General features: G+C 36.2%; 1 protein-coding gene across 2 annotated transcripts in view; it reads left to right on the top strand.

Annotated features, from left to right (window-relative positions):
- The window catches only part of LOC112207519 (ankyrin repeat domain-containing protein 20B), a 41,882-nt gene that overhangs the window by 24,567 nt on the left and 2,234 nt on the right, over positions 1-15,081 (top strand). The window contains exons 9-14 of one of the 2 annotated variants that reach the window (XM_054678014.2): positions 757-841; positions 3,647-3,675; positions 3,767-3,839; positions 9,876-9,946; positions 14,007-14,170; positions 14,900-15,080. In XM_054678014.2, the coding sequence (XP_054533989.1) occupies positions 757-841; positions 3,647-3,675; positions 3,767-3,839; positions 9,876-9,946; positions 14,007-14,170; positions 14,900-15,080 (603 nt within the window). The remainder of the gene's footprint in view (positions 1-756; positions 842-3,646; positions 3,676-3,766; positions 3,840-9,875; positions 9,947-14,006; positions 14,171-14,899; position 15,081) is intronic. The other variant, XM_054678015.2, reaches the window with a different exon arrangement.

The raw sequence follows: 15,081 nt of genomic DNA on the forward strand, positions 1-15,081 counted from the left end.
CATTGACCAATTAGGTTTGTTTTTTGTTTGTATCTCTCTTCGTTCTCACATTTTAAATTGAAATTTTTGGGGAGTCAGGGTCTTGCTCTGTTGCCCATGCTGCAGTGTAGTGGCATGATCTTGGCTCACTGCAGTATCCACCTCTCAGGCTCAAGTGATCCTCCCACATCAGCTTCCCAAGCAGCTGGGACTACAGGCACACACCATCATGCCTGACTCCTTTTGGTATTTTTTGAGCAGAGATGTGTTCTCATTATGTTGCCCAGGCTGGTCTCAAACTCCTGAACTCAAGCAATCCACCCACGTTGGCCTTGCAAAGGGCTGAGATTACAAGTGTGAGCCACCATGCCTGGGCAGCATTGAGACTGATTTAAAGAAATTGATTAGGGCTGGGTGTGGTGGTGCACACTGCTTATCTCAACACTTTGGGAGGCAGAAGTGGAAGATTTACTTGAGCCCAGGAGTTTGAGACCAGCCTGGGCAGTATAATGAGGCCTTGTCTCTACAAAGATAACAATAAAAACATTAGCATGGCATGATGGTACGCACCTGTAGTTCCAGCTATTCAGGAAGTTGAGGTGGGAAGATTGCTTGAGGTCAGGAGTTTGAGACCACAGTGAGCCATAATCAGGCCCCTGCATTCTAGCCCTGGGTTGACAGAGTGAGACCCAGTTTCATAAAAAGAGATTGATAAGAAACTCTTGATGCAACTCATTATAATTTTAAAATGGAAACTAATTCTTGATATTACCTTAGCAGTGTGTCCCCGAGAAAGTGTCAGAGCCTTTACCTGGACCTTCGCATGAAAAAGGAAACAGAATAGTCAATGGACAAGGAGAAGGTGAGAACCGTATTTTATTTAAAAAGTCATTTGATGGAGGCCGGGTGCGGTGGCTCACGCCTGTAATCCCAGCACTTTGGGAGGCCGAGGCGGGCGGATCGCGAGGTCAGGAGATCCAGAACATCCTGGATAACATGGTGAAACCCCATCTCTACTAAAAATACAAAAAGCTAGCCAGGTGTTGTTGTGGGTGCCTGTAGTCCCAGCTACTCAGGAGGCTGAGGCAGGAGAATGGCTTGAACCCGGGAGGCAAAGCTTGCAGTGAGTGGAGATACCACCACTACATTCCACCCTGGGCGACAGAGCGAGACTCCGTCTCAGAAAAAACAAAACAAAAAAAGGTCATTTGATGGAATGTTTCTTTGAAAATATGAGCACTAATAGAGTGTAATAGCTAAAGAAAGTGTCCTATTAACTGTATAATAAGTAAAGGAGAAGTGAAATGGTGATAAGTTGTGTGTCTAACCAAGGGTCAGCAGTTGATTCTATCGGGAGTACCACTAAAGGAGCTGAGTTATGAGTTCCATTTTAAGATACTGTAAGACCTGAGGCAAGTCAGGAGAGAGGGAAGAGGAAATGAATAAAGAGAAAGAAAGAATGAGGAGAGCGGAGTGTACATGGAATAAATAAAAAAGCATATGCAGAGGTAAGTAATAGAGGATAGTAAAGGCAAATTGATCTGTAGAAGAAGGAAGAACATGGTGTTAGAAACAGGAAAGAAGATAAAGTGAGCTTCCAGTACGAAAATGTGTCAGAGAATTAGAATAACATTTTCCTTCTCTTGCTGTCATCCTCACTACTGGGGAGGCATTAAGGATTGAGGCACCTCACCACACAGACCTGTGTTTTGTCTACCATAGATGAACATCACCAAAAATGGTCAGCCATGTATAGCTATAATTTGTTTTTATAGAAAATGTAACCTCATAGGATAGTATCATATAGGCCAAATTAACATAATTGAATAGTGTTGGGTGATTTATGGAGAAGAAATTAATTTGAGAAGTTATTGCCTGATTAAAAGTTCATTAGAAACATTATGGCTTACAATGTAGTATTAAATTGAGGGACATAATAGGGAAGAAATTGAGGCTAGGGCAAAAGGGCAATTAGGGTAAACCAATATGGAAGCACATCAGTGTAGAACAGGGCATTCAAATTGTCATGAATTAGTTGAGGAGCTTCTGGAAGGTGCACATTCTGATTCAGCAGGTATGGGAGTCTGCATTTCTCATGAGTACTCAGGTGATTTTGGTGCTGGTCCTTGGACACAGCTCTGAATAGCAAGGGATAGCCTTCCTTTAAAGACCTCTGGAAAAAGAACCATTGGAGAGCAATTTAAAAAATAACAGAATCCAGGGAAAGCATTAATTTCCTTTTATTTCTGAGCATGATTCTAGCCACAGAGGAAGGAGAATGAGATGAAAACAGAGAGATTACAGGTGTATACTACTGCTGAATACAGATGAAAAAAGTGGTCACAATTATCCATAAAAAGCAGTTAGGAAGGGAAGCATCAGGATGACAGTTCTAAAAATCAATTTTTCAAAGGAAGAGGGATTGTGAAAGGACACGGAGGGAGGAAAGAAAGACATTTGCTGGGGTCTTGGGAGTTGAAGCCAAGTAAACTTGAGACAACTCACTTCCAGTTGCTTCAGCATATGCCCAGTCTCACAAAAGAGGTTATTGCTGTGGAGAGTACTGGAGGCAGGAGGGAGTGCTAGAGTTGGGGTAAACCACAGCAGCTCATTTCACTTGATAACTGTCAGGCCTCAGAGAGAGAAGTTTCACTGACATGAGGGAATAAGATGTGATTAAGTTGCATATAGATGCTTTGGCTAATTTTTTTTGAGACAGCCAGTTCTTTGATATGATAGCTGTTTTATAAAAGTCCTTTACAGTGTAAGATAATACACCAAACTTAGTTAATTTTAGAAGCAATCATATATAAAATTCATTCTGTGAATACCAAAATTCTCTTTTTCAATAAATACTGCACTGATTTTGAAATATAAATATGTATTCATATCTAGCAAGTCTGTGGTAATTCAGTGTTTTCTTTTTTGATAAATATTTTGATATCGGAAGCTTATTCGACATGGTTTATTTTATGTGTTTTATGGACCGCCTTGCATGAGTGGATCAAGGAGCTCTAATTCAAGGCCAAATGAGGGGACAGGAGAAATGTAGGTGCTGCAGTAGCCCATGTGATCATGGGAAAAATGAGTAGTTTGATTAGCTGTCATTTCGTAAGTGTGTATACTAGCTGATCAATGTAGAACACTTTCTTTGATGAGAGGTGAATCACACATTCACCTGAACTGTCATCCCAACTGTGTATTTCCTCAGTGACAAGACAAGGGGAATTTGTTTGTGGCATGCTGGCAGCAATGCCTCTGATGTGTTGAGTTAAAATACTCTGTACATTCACCATGAGCTTTGACGTCGATTCCCTCAGGTTTGATTTGCTCCTCTGTTTAATGGTCCCTTTTCTCCTCATCAGTCCACGTGTTCACGGTGATATCCATGCTTTTCTATTTTAGGTATAGGCATTTGAAACATAATCTCACTACTGAAATGTAAACTGTGCATTTTAGGAATCCTATATTCCTATTTTCCTCATTATGTTTCTGTCATGTTGCTGTCCTAGGGAATGAAAAGAAGCCAAGAAGAACCCTCAAAACCTTAAGTAATTATTTTTATAGCCAGGCATGAGAATTCAGCTCGATAGTACCACTGCATGAATGTTTGGTTGGCCCTGTCATACTTAAATATAATTGATGACATATCCCCTTTGCTTTGTAGGGCCTCCTGCAAAACATTCTTCCTTGAAGGTAATTAATTATGTATATTTTTGAATCACTAACTCCATGTTGTATAAAATATATATGATTTATGAATCATTTTCTTTTAAAACCCATTCAGCCTAGCACTGGAGTGGAAGATCCTGCTGTGAAAGGAGCAGTACAAAGAAAGAATGTACAGACATTGAGAGCAGGTACATTTAATGGAATACTGGAAATAAGTACATTCAATGATTGGAAGTACTCACATTATTCTTATTCCTAATTCTGTTTGTTCAAAATTGAATGGAAGGCATTGACATAAATGTTATTGTTGGTATCCATATTTGAATAAAAATAAATTTAGAAGCATAAAAAAGATTTTAAAAATGTAAGCTTTAACTCAGATGTTTCTCTTTTAATGTTTTGAATAGCATGAAGTTTTCAGTATAAAATTTTTATACCTGTCAGGGATTCAAAGCAGTGAATTTTGAGACTCTAAGATATTTCCAGTGAGTTAAGTGCTACTTGGAGTTCTGATCTTTACCTAGAGGAAAGCTTTACTTATTAACATGTCAGATTCTGTTTTAACTTTAGAGGCTTGCTGCTAGTGTTATTACACTGATGATCTGAAGCCAATCAGATGTTCTAATGAGCAAGACTGTGTGTGTAGGTGTATATATAGCTGTGTGTATGTGTGTGTTTGTGGCATCTTTGACTATTAAAAATGAGGAAAGTAATGATTGATTTGTAACTGGTAGACACAGTCTTTTAAAATGGTGATTTTGAGACTTTTTGGTGTTAAGGTTTTTAAAACATGATTGCATAGAGGCTACCGACATCATAAGTTGGTCGTTTTTCATTTCAATGCCCTTTTGAAATCTTTAACTATATTGTGATGCTCAGAAATAATATGCAGAATTTTTTATTTGTGTCCCAAAATGGTATGTGAGTGGTTATACACTTTACATACCTTTCTGCCACTTTCTTTGGTGTATTTTGTATTATATTTTCCAGATGTATCCACATTGATATGATTATCTCTGGTTTAATTCATTTTACACTTTTCATTGTATTCCCTTATACCACTTTACCACATTTAGTTAGACTCTCCTGTTGCTGATAAATGAAGAAAGAAAGAAAAATAAAAATAATGTCAGATTAAGTGGGCTTTTCTTTAATCAGTTTGTATTTATTAATATTTACTATATGAGATTTTAAAGTTGAAAAGTTCAGAATACAAGCATGCACCACCATATTTTATAAATGCCCTTAGAACTGTGACTCATGAGCCTTTAGCCTATGAAGTTAGGACGATTCATTTCTCTGAAGAAGTTTGTTGTGCTGTTCTCAGAAAAGAAAACTGAAAATAGCAAATGATATTGTCTTATTTGACCTCTTGGACATCTTTGAATGAAACTGCAACTCCAGGGATACTCAGATCAAAATTCAGAACTAATGTTTTGAACAATATAGTTTGTGAATGTCCAGTGGATCATGAGCCCTTGATGGGAAAATGACCTTTCAAGTTTCACTTTTGCATTTTTTGCTCTTTTCCTTGACTTGTCTTAAAAGCTTAAATTCAACCGTTTTATTTTTACAGAAACCAGAATATAACTTTTAAAATTTATGTCTGTCCTGTCTCACGGTGTTGTGTACTCTTCAGATCTTGTGTGAACATAGACTTACGTGGGAACAATTAGGTTTTTTGTTTGTTTGTTTGTGTTTTTGAGACAGAGTCTTGCTCTGTCACCAAGGCTGGAGTGCAGTGGCTCGGTCTTGACTCATTACCACCTCTGCCTCTCGGGTTCAAGCAATTCTCCTGCCTCAGCCCCTCGAGTAGCTGATACTACCTGCATGTGCTACCATACCCTGCTAAATTCTCTATTTTTAGTAGAGATGGGGTTTCACCATGTTGGCCAGGCTGCTCTCAAACTCCTGATCTCAGGTGATCTGCCTGCCTCAGCTTGCCAGTATGCTGGGATTACAGGCAGGAGCCACTGTGCCAGGTACAAATAATATTTTTAAGGCTATTATATTTTATACAATTCTTTGGTCTATGTGAATTCTGAAGGTATTCATGCATTGAGGGAAGATCATCTCAGTGTAATGAAAGCAGTTTTTAATGTATATTCATTAAAATTTTTTTTGAATTTTTTGTCTCTAGCACACAGAAACACACAATATTGTCATGGGTATTTGACCTTAATGTGTTTATGCACAAACTTAGTTATTCAAATATTTTCTTATCCCTGAAGAATCCTAATTATTAATAAAAAAATTTCTCATGGAAAACAACATATATAATAGAGATTGTTGAGTGATAAATTGTAGTAAATAACAGAAGCTTAGAACAAGTTAAGTAAACTTGTCTGAGTTAATAGCAATTACAGGACTTTTAAAATACATTAGACCATGAGAGAGTAGTGTGTTTGTGGGGTACAGGACATCATGGTCCTGCTTCAGTGAAGAAAGAACTTTTACACCTTATTACAATTTGTATTACTATTTACATTCTAATAAAAACTTTATTTTCAGATATTTTAGATTATGTTTCTACTAGTTGAACCATCAATAGTAAGACTTTTCAAAGATTTGGGAAGTTATGAGTTGATGATAAATATCTGTATCACCATCCATGATCAAAAATCAGACAGCAACTACAAGACTTTGGACACGCGAACTTCATAGTTAAAGAAAGGATTAATCTTGGAGCTGTGTTTTTATCAGGGAATTATACTCTTCATTACCTCTGTGAATTGCAGTTATTAGAGTAGAAAGAGAGCAAAGAAGGGAAACAAACATAGAAAATTTTATTCTAGATTACCTCAGTTGGCTTCATGCTACCATAGTTCTAGCTTTTAAAAAGTCATTTTGTGGTCAAATGTACTTTGTGTTTACTCCCTTTATGCAGCCTACAACCAAACAGAATGCTTCTTAGCAAGGCATTTGTATTCTTCCCTTAAGGAAAGCAACATATAAATAACAAAGAGAATGAGGAGAAAGAGTAATTTCATTGAAGTTGGTATTTAACATAAATTTGTGTGCGGGTACCATGATTATATTTAGAATTTTGGGCCTGGAATAGAAAACCAGCTAGACGTCTACAGATTTCCTACTCAAACACAATATGCCTTTGTTTTATTTTTACATCTCTAATTTTGCAATTATTAGGTACAACTGTATGCATTGTCACTAAAAATATTAAATATTAAATATTTAATATTTAATATTTTTAGTGACAAATATTAAATAATGCCTATGGCAAAACCAAATATTAAATAATGCCTATGGCTTTCTGTATTATAATGTTGATTTCCCCAATATTAATGGGAACCATTGAGCGTTTGCCTTGTGGTGTCTCCTCAGCTGTATTCACACATTCCATCACCTTGTCTTAATGGATAATCATGCACTATGAGTATGGGTTTTCAGAAGAGCTGTATCATTTAAAGATAACACAGGAGCATCAAATTTAATTCTGCTAGAATACCTGGTCTGTTGATTAACTGCAGCTAATATGGGGTCTACTTCACATACAAGTTAAATTCAGTGCCCTTAATCAGTCATATGATCAGGTCAACAGTAATAAATTATGCAATATTTTTTCACCCCTATAGTTTTAATTTCTTTTTCCCCTTATGTCTAGAATTAACATTTTATTTTACAAAACATGATGATAATCTTCTAGAGTAGTGATGACGAAGTATAAATGCAAGGTTTCTTACCTATGCAAATGACTTGTTTGCTTCTATTTTCTCATGAACTTGGTAGATCCAGGAAACAGAACTTTTAAAACAAAATCCCCATATGTGGCTGGGCGCGGTGGCTCGTGCCTGTAATCCCAGCACTTTGGGAGGCTGAGGCGGGCAGATAACCTGAGGTTGGGAGTTTGAGACCAGCCTGACCAACATGGAGAAACACATCTCTACTAAAAACACAAAATTAGCTGTGCATGGTGGCACATACCTGTAATTCCAGCTACTCGGGAGGCTGAGACAGGAGAATCACTTGAACCTGGGAGGCAGCAGTTGTGGTGAGCTGAGATTGCACCACTGCACTTCAGCCTGGGAAGCAAGGGTGAAACTCCATCTCAAACAACAACAACAACAACAACAACAACAACAACAACAGCAGCAGCAGCAACAACCACCACAAAACCCAAATGCATTTCCTTGGCACAGTAAAACTGAAACAGAAAAAGTGTAAAGTAAATACAAGTAACTGAAACAGTTTATGTATATTATTTTACTTCTCATTTGATAAAATTTGTAAAGTAATGAGCAGAGTGTATTTCTCCAGGGACCCAGATATATACATTTATTCATTCAATAAAAATTCATTCTTATAATGACCACTGATACTTGTATCCTAAATATTTCTGAAAACATCTCCTCAGGACTGCATCATCTTTGCAACACTGCCTTATATTTTATCTTTGTTCATTGATTTATATGCCTCAGAATTTTATGCTCCTCACAATAATTAGAGTTAATTATCTCTAATGCAAATAGATCTGTGAACAACTCCTGAATACCTATGTCCAAGCATCTTAAAGTTTTATATAAGGATTTCAGAAACTGATTTCTGGGTTGGGCATGGTGGCTCGTGTCTATAATCCCAGCACTTTGGGATGCTGAGGCAGGTGGATCATTTGAGGTCAGGAGTTCAAGACCAGCCTGGCCAACAAGGCGAAACCCCATCTCTAATAGAATACAAAAATTAGCAGGTGGTAATGGCACATGCCTGTAATCTCAGCTACTTGGGAGGCTGAGGCAGGAGAATTGCTTGAACCTGGGAGGCCGGGTTGCAGTGAGCCAAGATCATGCCACTGCACTCCAGTCTGGGAGACAGAGTAAGACCTTGTCCCAAAAAAAGAAAAGAAAAGGAAACTGATTTCTGCCCAAATCTCCATCTGTAGCCCCTTCCCCATCTGCCTTTTTCTCTGGAATTACTGAGCTGCTGGTAATGGCCCCCTCACCATTCCTCTTTTGCAGAGAAATACATACTCTCTTGGAGGCTTCTCTCCCTCTCTTGTTGCTGCCTGGCATGTGCTCACCCTTTCCTGCCCTCTGCCTCACTTAATCTGGCTAACCTTACTCTCTAAGTCTCAGCTCATGCATGATCTTTAGGAAAGCCATCCCTGACAGCTTTTATTTTCCTTCCTTATACCCCAGTGCCTAACACTTAGCAGGAACTCAATAAGTAATTATTTAGCAAAATTAAGACTGTTTATACAAAGATGATTCAAAAGATTGTCCTCTACAGTCTAGCAGCAAAGGGGATCGACATGTAAAGACATGATGTGCAGTTCAGGTGGTAAAGTGACACTGGAAAAATTGACAAAGTACTAGGGGACTCCAATGAAGCAGACACCCGTGTGTGTGGAGAAAGATAGCTAGAATCAAGGAAGACTTCACACAGCATTCTGAGCCTTTTTTTTTTTCTTTTTCTGTTGTTGGAGACAAGTTTTTACTCTATCACCCAGGGTGGAGTGCGATGGTGTGATCGAGACTCACTGCAACCTCAAACTCCTGGGCTCGAGGAATCTTCTCACCTAAGCTTCTTGAGTAGCTGGGACTACAGGCACATATCACCATACCTGTCCAATTTTTTGTAGTCAAAGTTATCTATGGTTCCCAGGCTGGTCTTAAACTCCTGGCCTTGAGCAATTCTCCCATTTTGGCCTTCCAAAGTGCTGGGATTACAGATGTGAGCTATTATGCCCAGCCTACTTTCTGAGTCTTAAAAGATGAAAATAAATTTTTCAGAATAGTAGGGGAAAACATTTGTGATGTAAAAAATGGGGTGCACACTAATTAAGGTATAAACAACAATAATTTTGCAAATTATTAGTAACTGCCAACTCGATTAGTGTCCTGTTAAAAAGATACTGTTATGAAGTATAGTAAAGTGTTACATTGTATATTTTGACTGTATTTAAAAATTTTGTTTTGTTTCTAACAGTTTTGTTGATTTATGTTGGGTGGAACAATTTGTGAGTGACCCTGAGATTTCATATGGCTTGAACCTGGTGATATCTAGTGTCTCCCCAAGTGGTTTGTTGAAGTTTTGGATGATTAGAAGTATTTCTTAAAGAACTAAATATTTCAGTAAACATTAAGCTTCATTGAAACTCTCAAAATATAAAATACAAAGAAATGTTATTCTCCATTTATTTTTATATAGATTATAGTCTTTATCTAACTGTTCTTAGTTCATTTGAACTAAACCAGTGAATTTGTCAACAGAACAAGCCTTACCAGTGGCTTCAGAGGAAGAGCAAGAAAGGCATGAAAGAAGTGAAAAGAAGCAACCACAGGTATATGAACATTTAAGTTTCTTGTTTAATATTGGGTTTTGTTTTTTTGCTTTAGTAACAAGGCATAGTCCAAATGACATGACCTTTTAGACTATACCTTTAGAATCCAATAGATCATAATTTTATATTTAATTTTTAAAATATTTTAACCAGTTATGAAACTTAAGATATTCTTACTATCTGTAGTAACTATTAGTTATTCTGGTAATTCTTACTATCTCTAGTAACTCATAGCTGTCTTTACCCTTGGAATTGAGGCAAGACATTTTCAGAATTATCTTGCTCTTTTATTTGTATAACCTTACTGATAATACAGAAGGTAACATGAAATATTGGGTTATATTATTAAGGAATAGAAATTATGAACAGTTTAACAACAGTGGCCACTGAGTTAAAGTAGTGTTAAAGGAGTCATCATTGCCAGTGGTTCAAATGTTGCAGTTTTATATTGCTGGTCACCAGTGCCGAGTTTAAAGATTTATTCTGTTTTGTGGTCACCAGTTGAGTTCTGTGTCTGTGTTCAGGGAGTGAATGGGGTCATAAAAATCAACCCAGTTGCCTATTAAGAGAATCCTACCTTGTGGAATGGGACCTTTGGTGTCAGGGTACAAACAATAACTTTATTTTGACATAAATACATAGTAAATGTTACTAAAATTTAAAAAATCCATCCACTATCACTAGTGGAACTTAAAATATATTAGAAGTGGATATAAGCAGAAAATCCATCTAGGTACATAACACTATCATAGTATATTATTTGAATTAGAATTTAAAATTTTGCTTCCCTTTCTTATTGGTGTTCAGTTTGGCTCTTAATAATTCAGTGTTTGCCTAGTCTGTAGTTAATCTTCAGAAATATACACGCACTGTAGGGGCTCACTTTTTCTGGTATGCTGAGGTAAAATCTTTGTAAGAGAGGAAGATTTTATAATACTACCTATCAGCTTTGAATTCATTTCTGGTAGATTTTACACATAATGCATTAAGTTTAATCCAAACAAATGCTAAGAGTTCAGCTTGCCAGTTCATATTTCTGTCCTATGTTAAGCCAAGGCAAATTATTTTTCACTTTTTAGTTACAATCCCATAATTTAAGAGTGGCAACACATAGATTAAGTTTCACAGTTAAATTTTAATTATTTTCTAGTATTTTTGTTTATACTTGATTAAAGCTAATTTTAAAACATGCACTCTGACAGAAAAGACATCTGAGAAACAAAACAAGCAAATTTGTTTTCCATTTTGCACCTGCCAAAAAAAAAAAAAGTCTCAAGAACCAGAACTGGGTAAGAATTGTGATAAAGGGAATAATCTGTCTGTATATTCACGACTTTCTTTAAAATTCATTACAAACAAGTTCAAGCTGAATATTGGTGAAAGTTTTGAAAACTCCAGCATTACTGCTTGCCCTGAGGAAGAGCTCCTACATAGTAACTCTAAAGAGGGACGAACAAAAAAGGAGTGCCCTCTAATCTGATGAATCAGGTCCCTGATTGTGAGGAGGAAGATGCATCTGGAGGGTCTAACTCTGTGGCAGTCCAGGCAGCGCCTGAACAGAGGAAGCCCATGTCAAATGTCTTTTTATTCCATTCATACTCCAGGTCCCTGAAATACAGTTACCAGTCATCTTCTAAGCTTCATTTAAATGAAAATAAATCAGACTATAAAAATGATAGCAAACCAGACACATAGCTTGTTTCTAACACAGATGATGAAAATTTTTGTAATGATACAGAAACCAAAAAATTAAGGAACCCAGTAATTATGATTGAAATGAAAGATGATTAAGAGTTTGACATGCAAATGGCAAAAAATGTAAACCCAGATACCACTAATTGGAAATTGGACATTAGGCATTGGCTTCAGTCTAGAGATCCAGAAAGTCTTTTTGATTTGTTGTTTACCCACCCCAAAGAAATGAAGCATATGATTCAGATAGAAAGCCACAGTATTTCTGCTGCTACAGATACTTATGAAAACAGAAAACCAATACAGCGTTTATTCCAGAAGCCACTATATGGCAATCCCAGTGCTAACAACTACAGAAGCATGAATCTTGAATTATAAAATGTGAGTTATTCTTTGCCACATAGTGAGAGAACATCAAAAATATAGCTAGAAGACTTATGGGAAGATATTCCAAGGTCACCAACATGGCACATGAATACATATGTAACAAACCTGCATGTTGTGCACATGTACCAGAACTTAAAGTATAATAATAATAATAAAAAAAGAATGAGGTAGGCATGTTACAAGTTGAGTTCCTGGCTTTGGAGAAAAGCAAGTCCAACTTCAAAAAGACAGAGGTTCACTTGCTGCTTCTTTTTCCTCTTTATCAATTATTTGATTTAGTCAAATTTTCTATTCAAGAAAATCTCATGTATACAGTTACAGTGGGGTTATCTAAATGTGTAATTATGTGTCAAAGTAGATTAGTTCTGCTATCTAAATAATGGTTCTGGAGAATGTTCTCATAATGTTTGTTCATTAATCAACCTATGTCTCACTATCAGTCTTCCAAGTGGCGTATGAGCTGGGAAACTAATTCAGCCACATACCATGTGACCTTCTGAACCAGATCAACATAAAGAAATTGCTAAAGAAACAAGCTCTAGATTCTAGATTCTTTTTTCTGTATTCATTTAGAGATGATTTACATTTATTTAATGATAGAATGCGAATACAATGGGAGGGAAGCAATGACTGAGACAAGCCACAAAAACACGTCTAGCCTTGAGATTTGCAACGAATATTCCCAGCCAAATGAGTCTGTTTAATGTGTTTTCATGCATGCAAGTTTATCTGCTTAGCTCAAACTGTTTGAACTTACAGTCCCATCATAGTTATTTCCAGTATTTTTGAAAACAAACATATACTTACACATATTTTAAAAAATCACCATTCTGCAATATTTCTGTAGAATCAGACCTTACATTATGTTGTTTAATAAAGTATGGTAAGTTTTGGCATGTATGATTTTTATCATATAAGAAGCATAATTTCTTAGCCAAAAATTTAGCCTTTGACTCTTTAGTAGAAAGTTGAGTTCTGTACATTGTGTTCTAAAGATAGACAAAAATCTAGAGATTTTCTTCTTTCAAAGTAAAAGAGATGAGGCCTTTTTCCACCCTCTGAGGCATTAAATTGCTTTGCTCAAGTTAGACTTTTAATATATCTGACTAATTTGATAATTTTATCTGGTAATTTATGTAATTCAGCAATATGGAAGTGTATTATGTTATATGGTGCCATGAAATGCTAGTGAATGCCACCTCAAGAGCTCTGGATGAAACATTTAATATGTCTTGGTTGGTTTGACTCCCATTATCAGTAGATAATGCGGTTAAAGTAGGTAACTGTACCATATGTCTTCCACCTATAAACTTTTGTGGTAATTGAATGTGAAATCTGGGAAGCATCTCATTTTCCAGAATTCTGCACTAGAAACTCAGCAGTTTCACTCTGCTTCTTGTGTTGTGGCAAACGTTGGTTCCCATAATTCAGAGAACCTTTACTTTTTTTACTTTTTTGATATCACAGGATTCAAAAAAAAAAAGAGAGAGATAAAAGGCAGTGGGGAAAAGAGTAGCTCAGTACAGAAAAGGGAAAACTACTTTACTGTTCCTGAAGGCCTACAATATCACATCCTCTTAATCTGGCTATTTCATGTAAAATCCAGGTAGTAAAGACAGAAGACATATGTTATGCCTGTGTCTTTTTATTTCTCTGTTTCTGCCAGCCAGATAGCATAAAAATGTATACCAGATAGCAAAGAGTGGATGGGAATAAAAGCACAAAATGGAGAAGAGCCCTTTTTGAAATTTTAGAAAATTCTTCTATTCACTCAAACAGAAATGAGCAGATTTGACAAAAATTTCGATGATAAAATAAGAGTATCTTATAATTATAATAATTATGTATAATGATAAAATTAAAGTAAGCACAAAATACTTTTATCATTAAAGTGGTGATAACCTGAATCAAGTAAAAAAAATCAGGGAAAAAGTTCTTTTTATTGAATAAAATAATAATTATTATTCATCTTTTATTAAAGGTCAAAGAAGGAAATAATACAAACAAAAGTGAAAAAATACAACTTTCAGAAAATATATGTGATAGTACATCTTCTGCTGCTGCTGGCAGATTAACCCAACAAAGAAAGATTGGGAAAACGTATCCTCAGCAATTTCCCAAGAAGCTGAAGGAAGAGCATGATAAGTAAGCCTATAGCAGTGTGTTTTTTTTTTGGTTTGGTTTTGGGGTTTTTTTGTTTGTTTTTGTTTTTTTGAGATGGAGTTTCTCTCTTGTTGCCCAAGCTGGAGTACAATGGTGTGATCTCAGCTCACTGCAACCTCTGCCTCCTGGGTTCAAGCGATTCTCCTGACTCAGTCTCCCTAGTAGCTGGGATTACAGGCATGTGCCACCATGCCCGGCTAATTTTTTGTATTTTTAGTAAAAATAGGATTTCACCATGTTAGCCAAGCTGGTCTCGAACTCCTGACTTCAGGTGTTCTGCCCACCTCGGCCTCCCAAAGTTTATTTCTAGTGAACTTATACGCTTGTCAATAAATAGTAACTTTAAAAATTGAGTTGATTGTAAATGATCTTTTCTAATTAGGGAGTAATTATGACTGTGTGATTTAAAAAGGTAATTTTGAACCTGTAACTTTACTGAATTATCTCTGGTATCCTTTTTTATAATATATATTAGAGTGACTAGTAACAAAAACTTTAGCAGAATATTCTTTCCTTACTACTTTTCAAGTATATGCATTCTTTTGAAGATGTTGAAGTGAGAAATTAAATATCTGAGAACTGCAAAGGAAAAATAATCCAGAACATAGAAATTTTATTAGGATAATAAACAACATCTGCAGAGGTATATCACAGGATGAACTCTTTATTTTTTAACAAAATGAATTTTAAGATAAATGCCTTTATCTGCAGATGCACCTTAAAACAAGAAAATGAAGAAAAAACAAATGTTAATATGCTGTACAAAAAAAATAGAGAAGAATTAGAAAGGAAAGAGAAACAATATAAGAAAGAAGTTGAAGCAAAACAACTTGAACCAACTGTTCAGTCACTAGAGATGAAATCAAAGACTGCAAGAAATACTCCAAATCGGG

This window comes from Pan troglodytes, chromosome 12 (genome assembly GCF_028858775.2).
Source record: "Pan troglodytes isolate AG18354 chromosome 12, NHGRI_mPanTro3-v2.0_pri, whole genome shotgun sequence".
NCBI lineage: Eukaryota > Metazoa > Chordata > Mammalia > Primates > Hominidae > Pan > Pan troglodytes.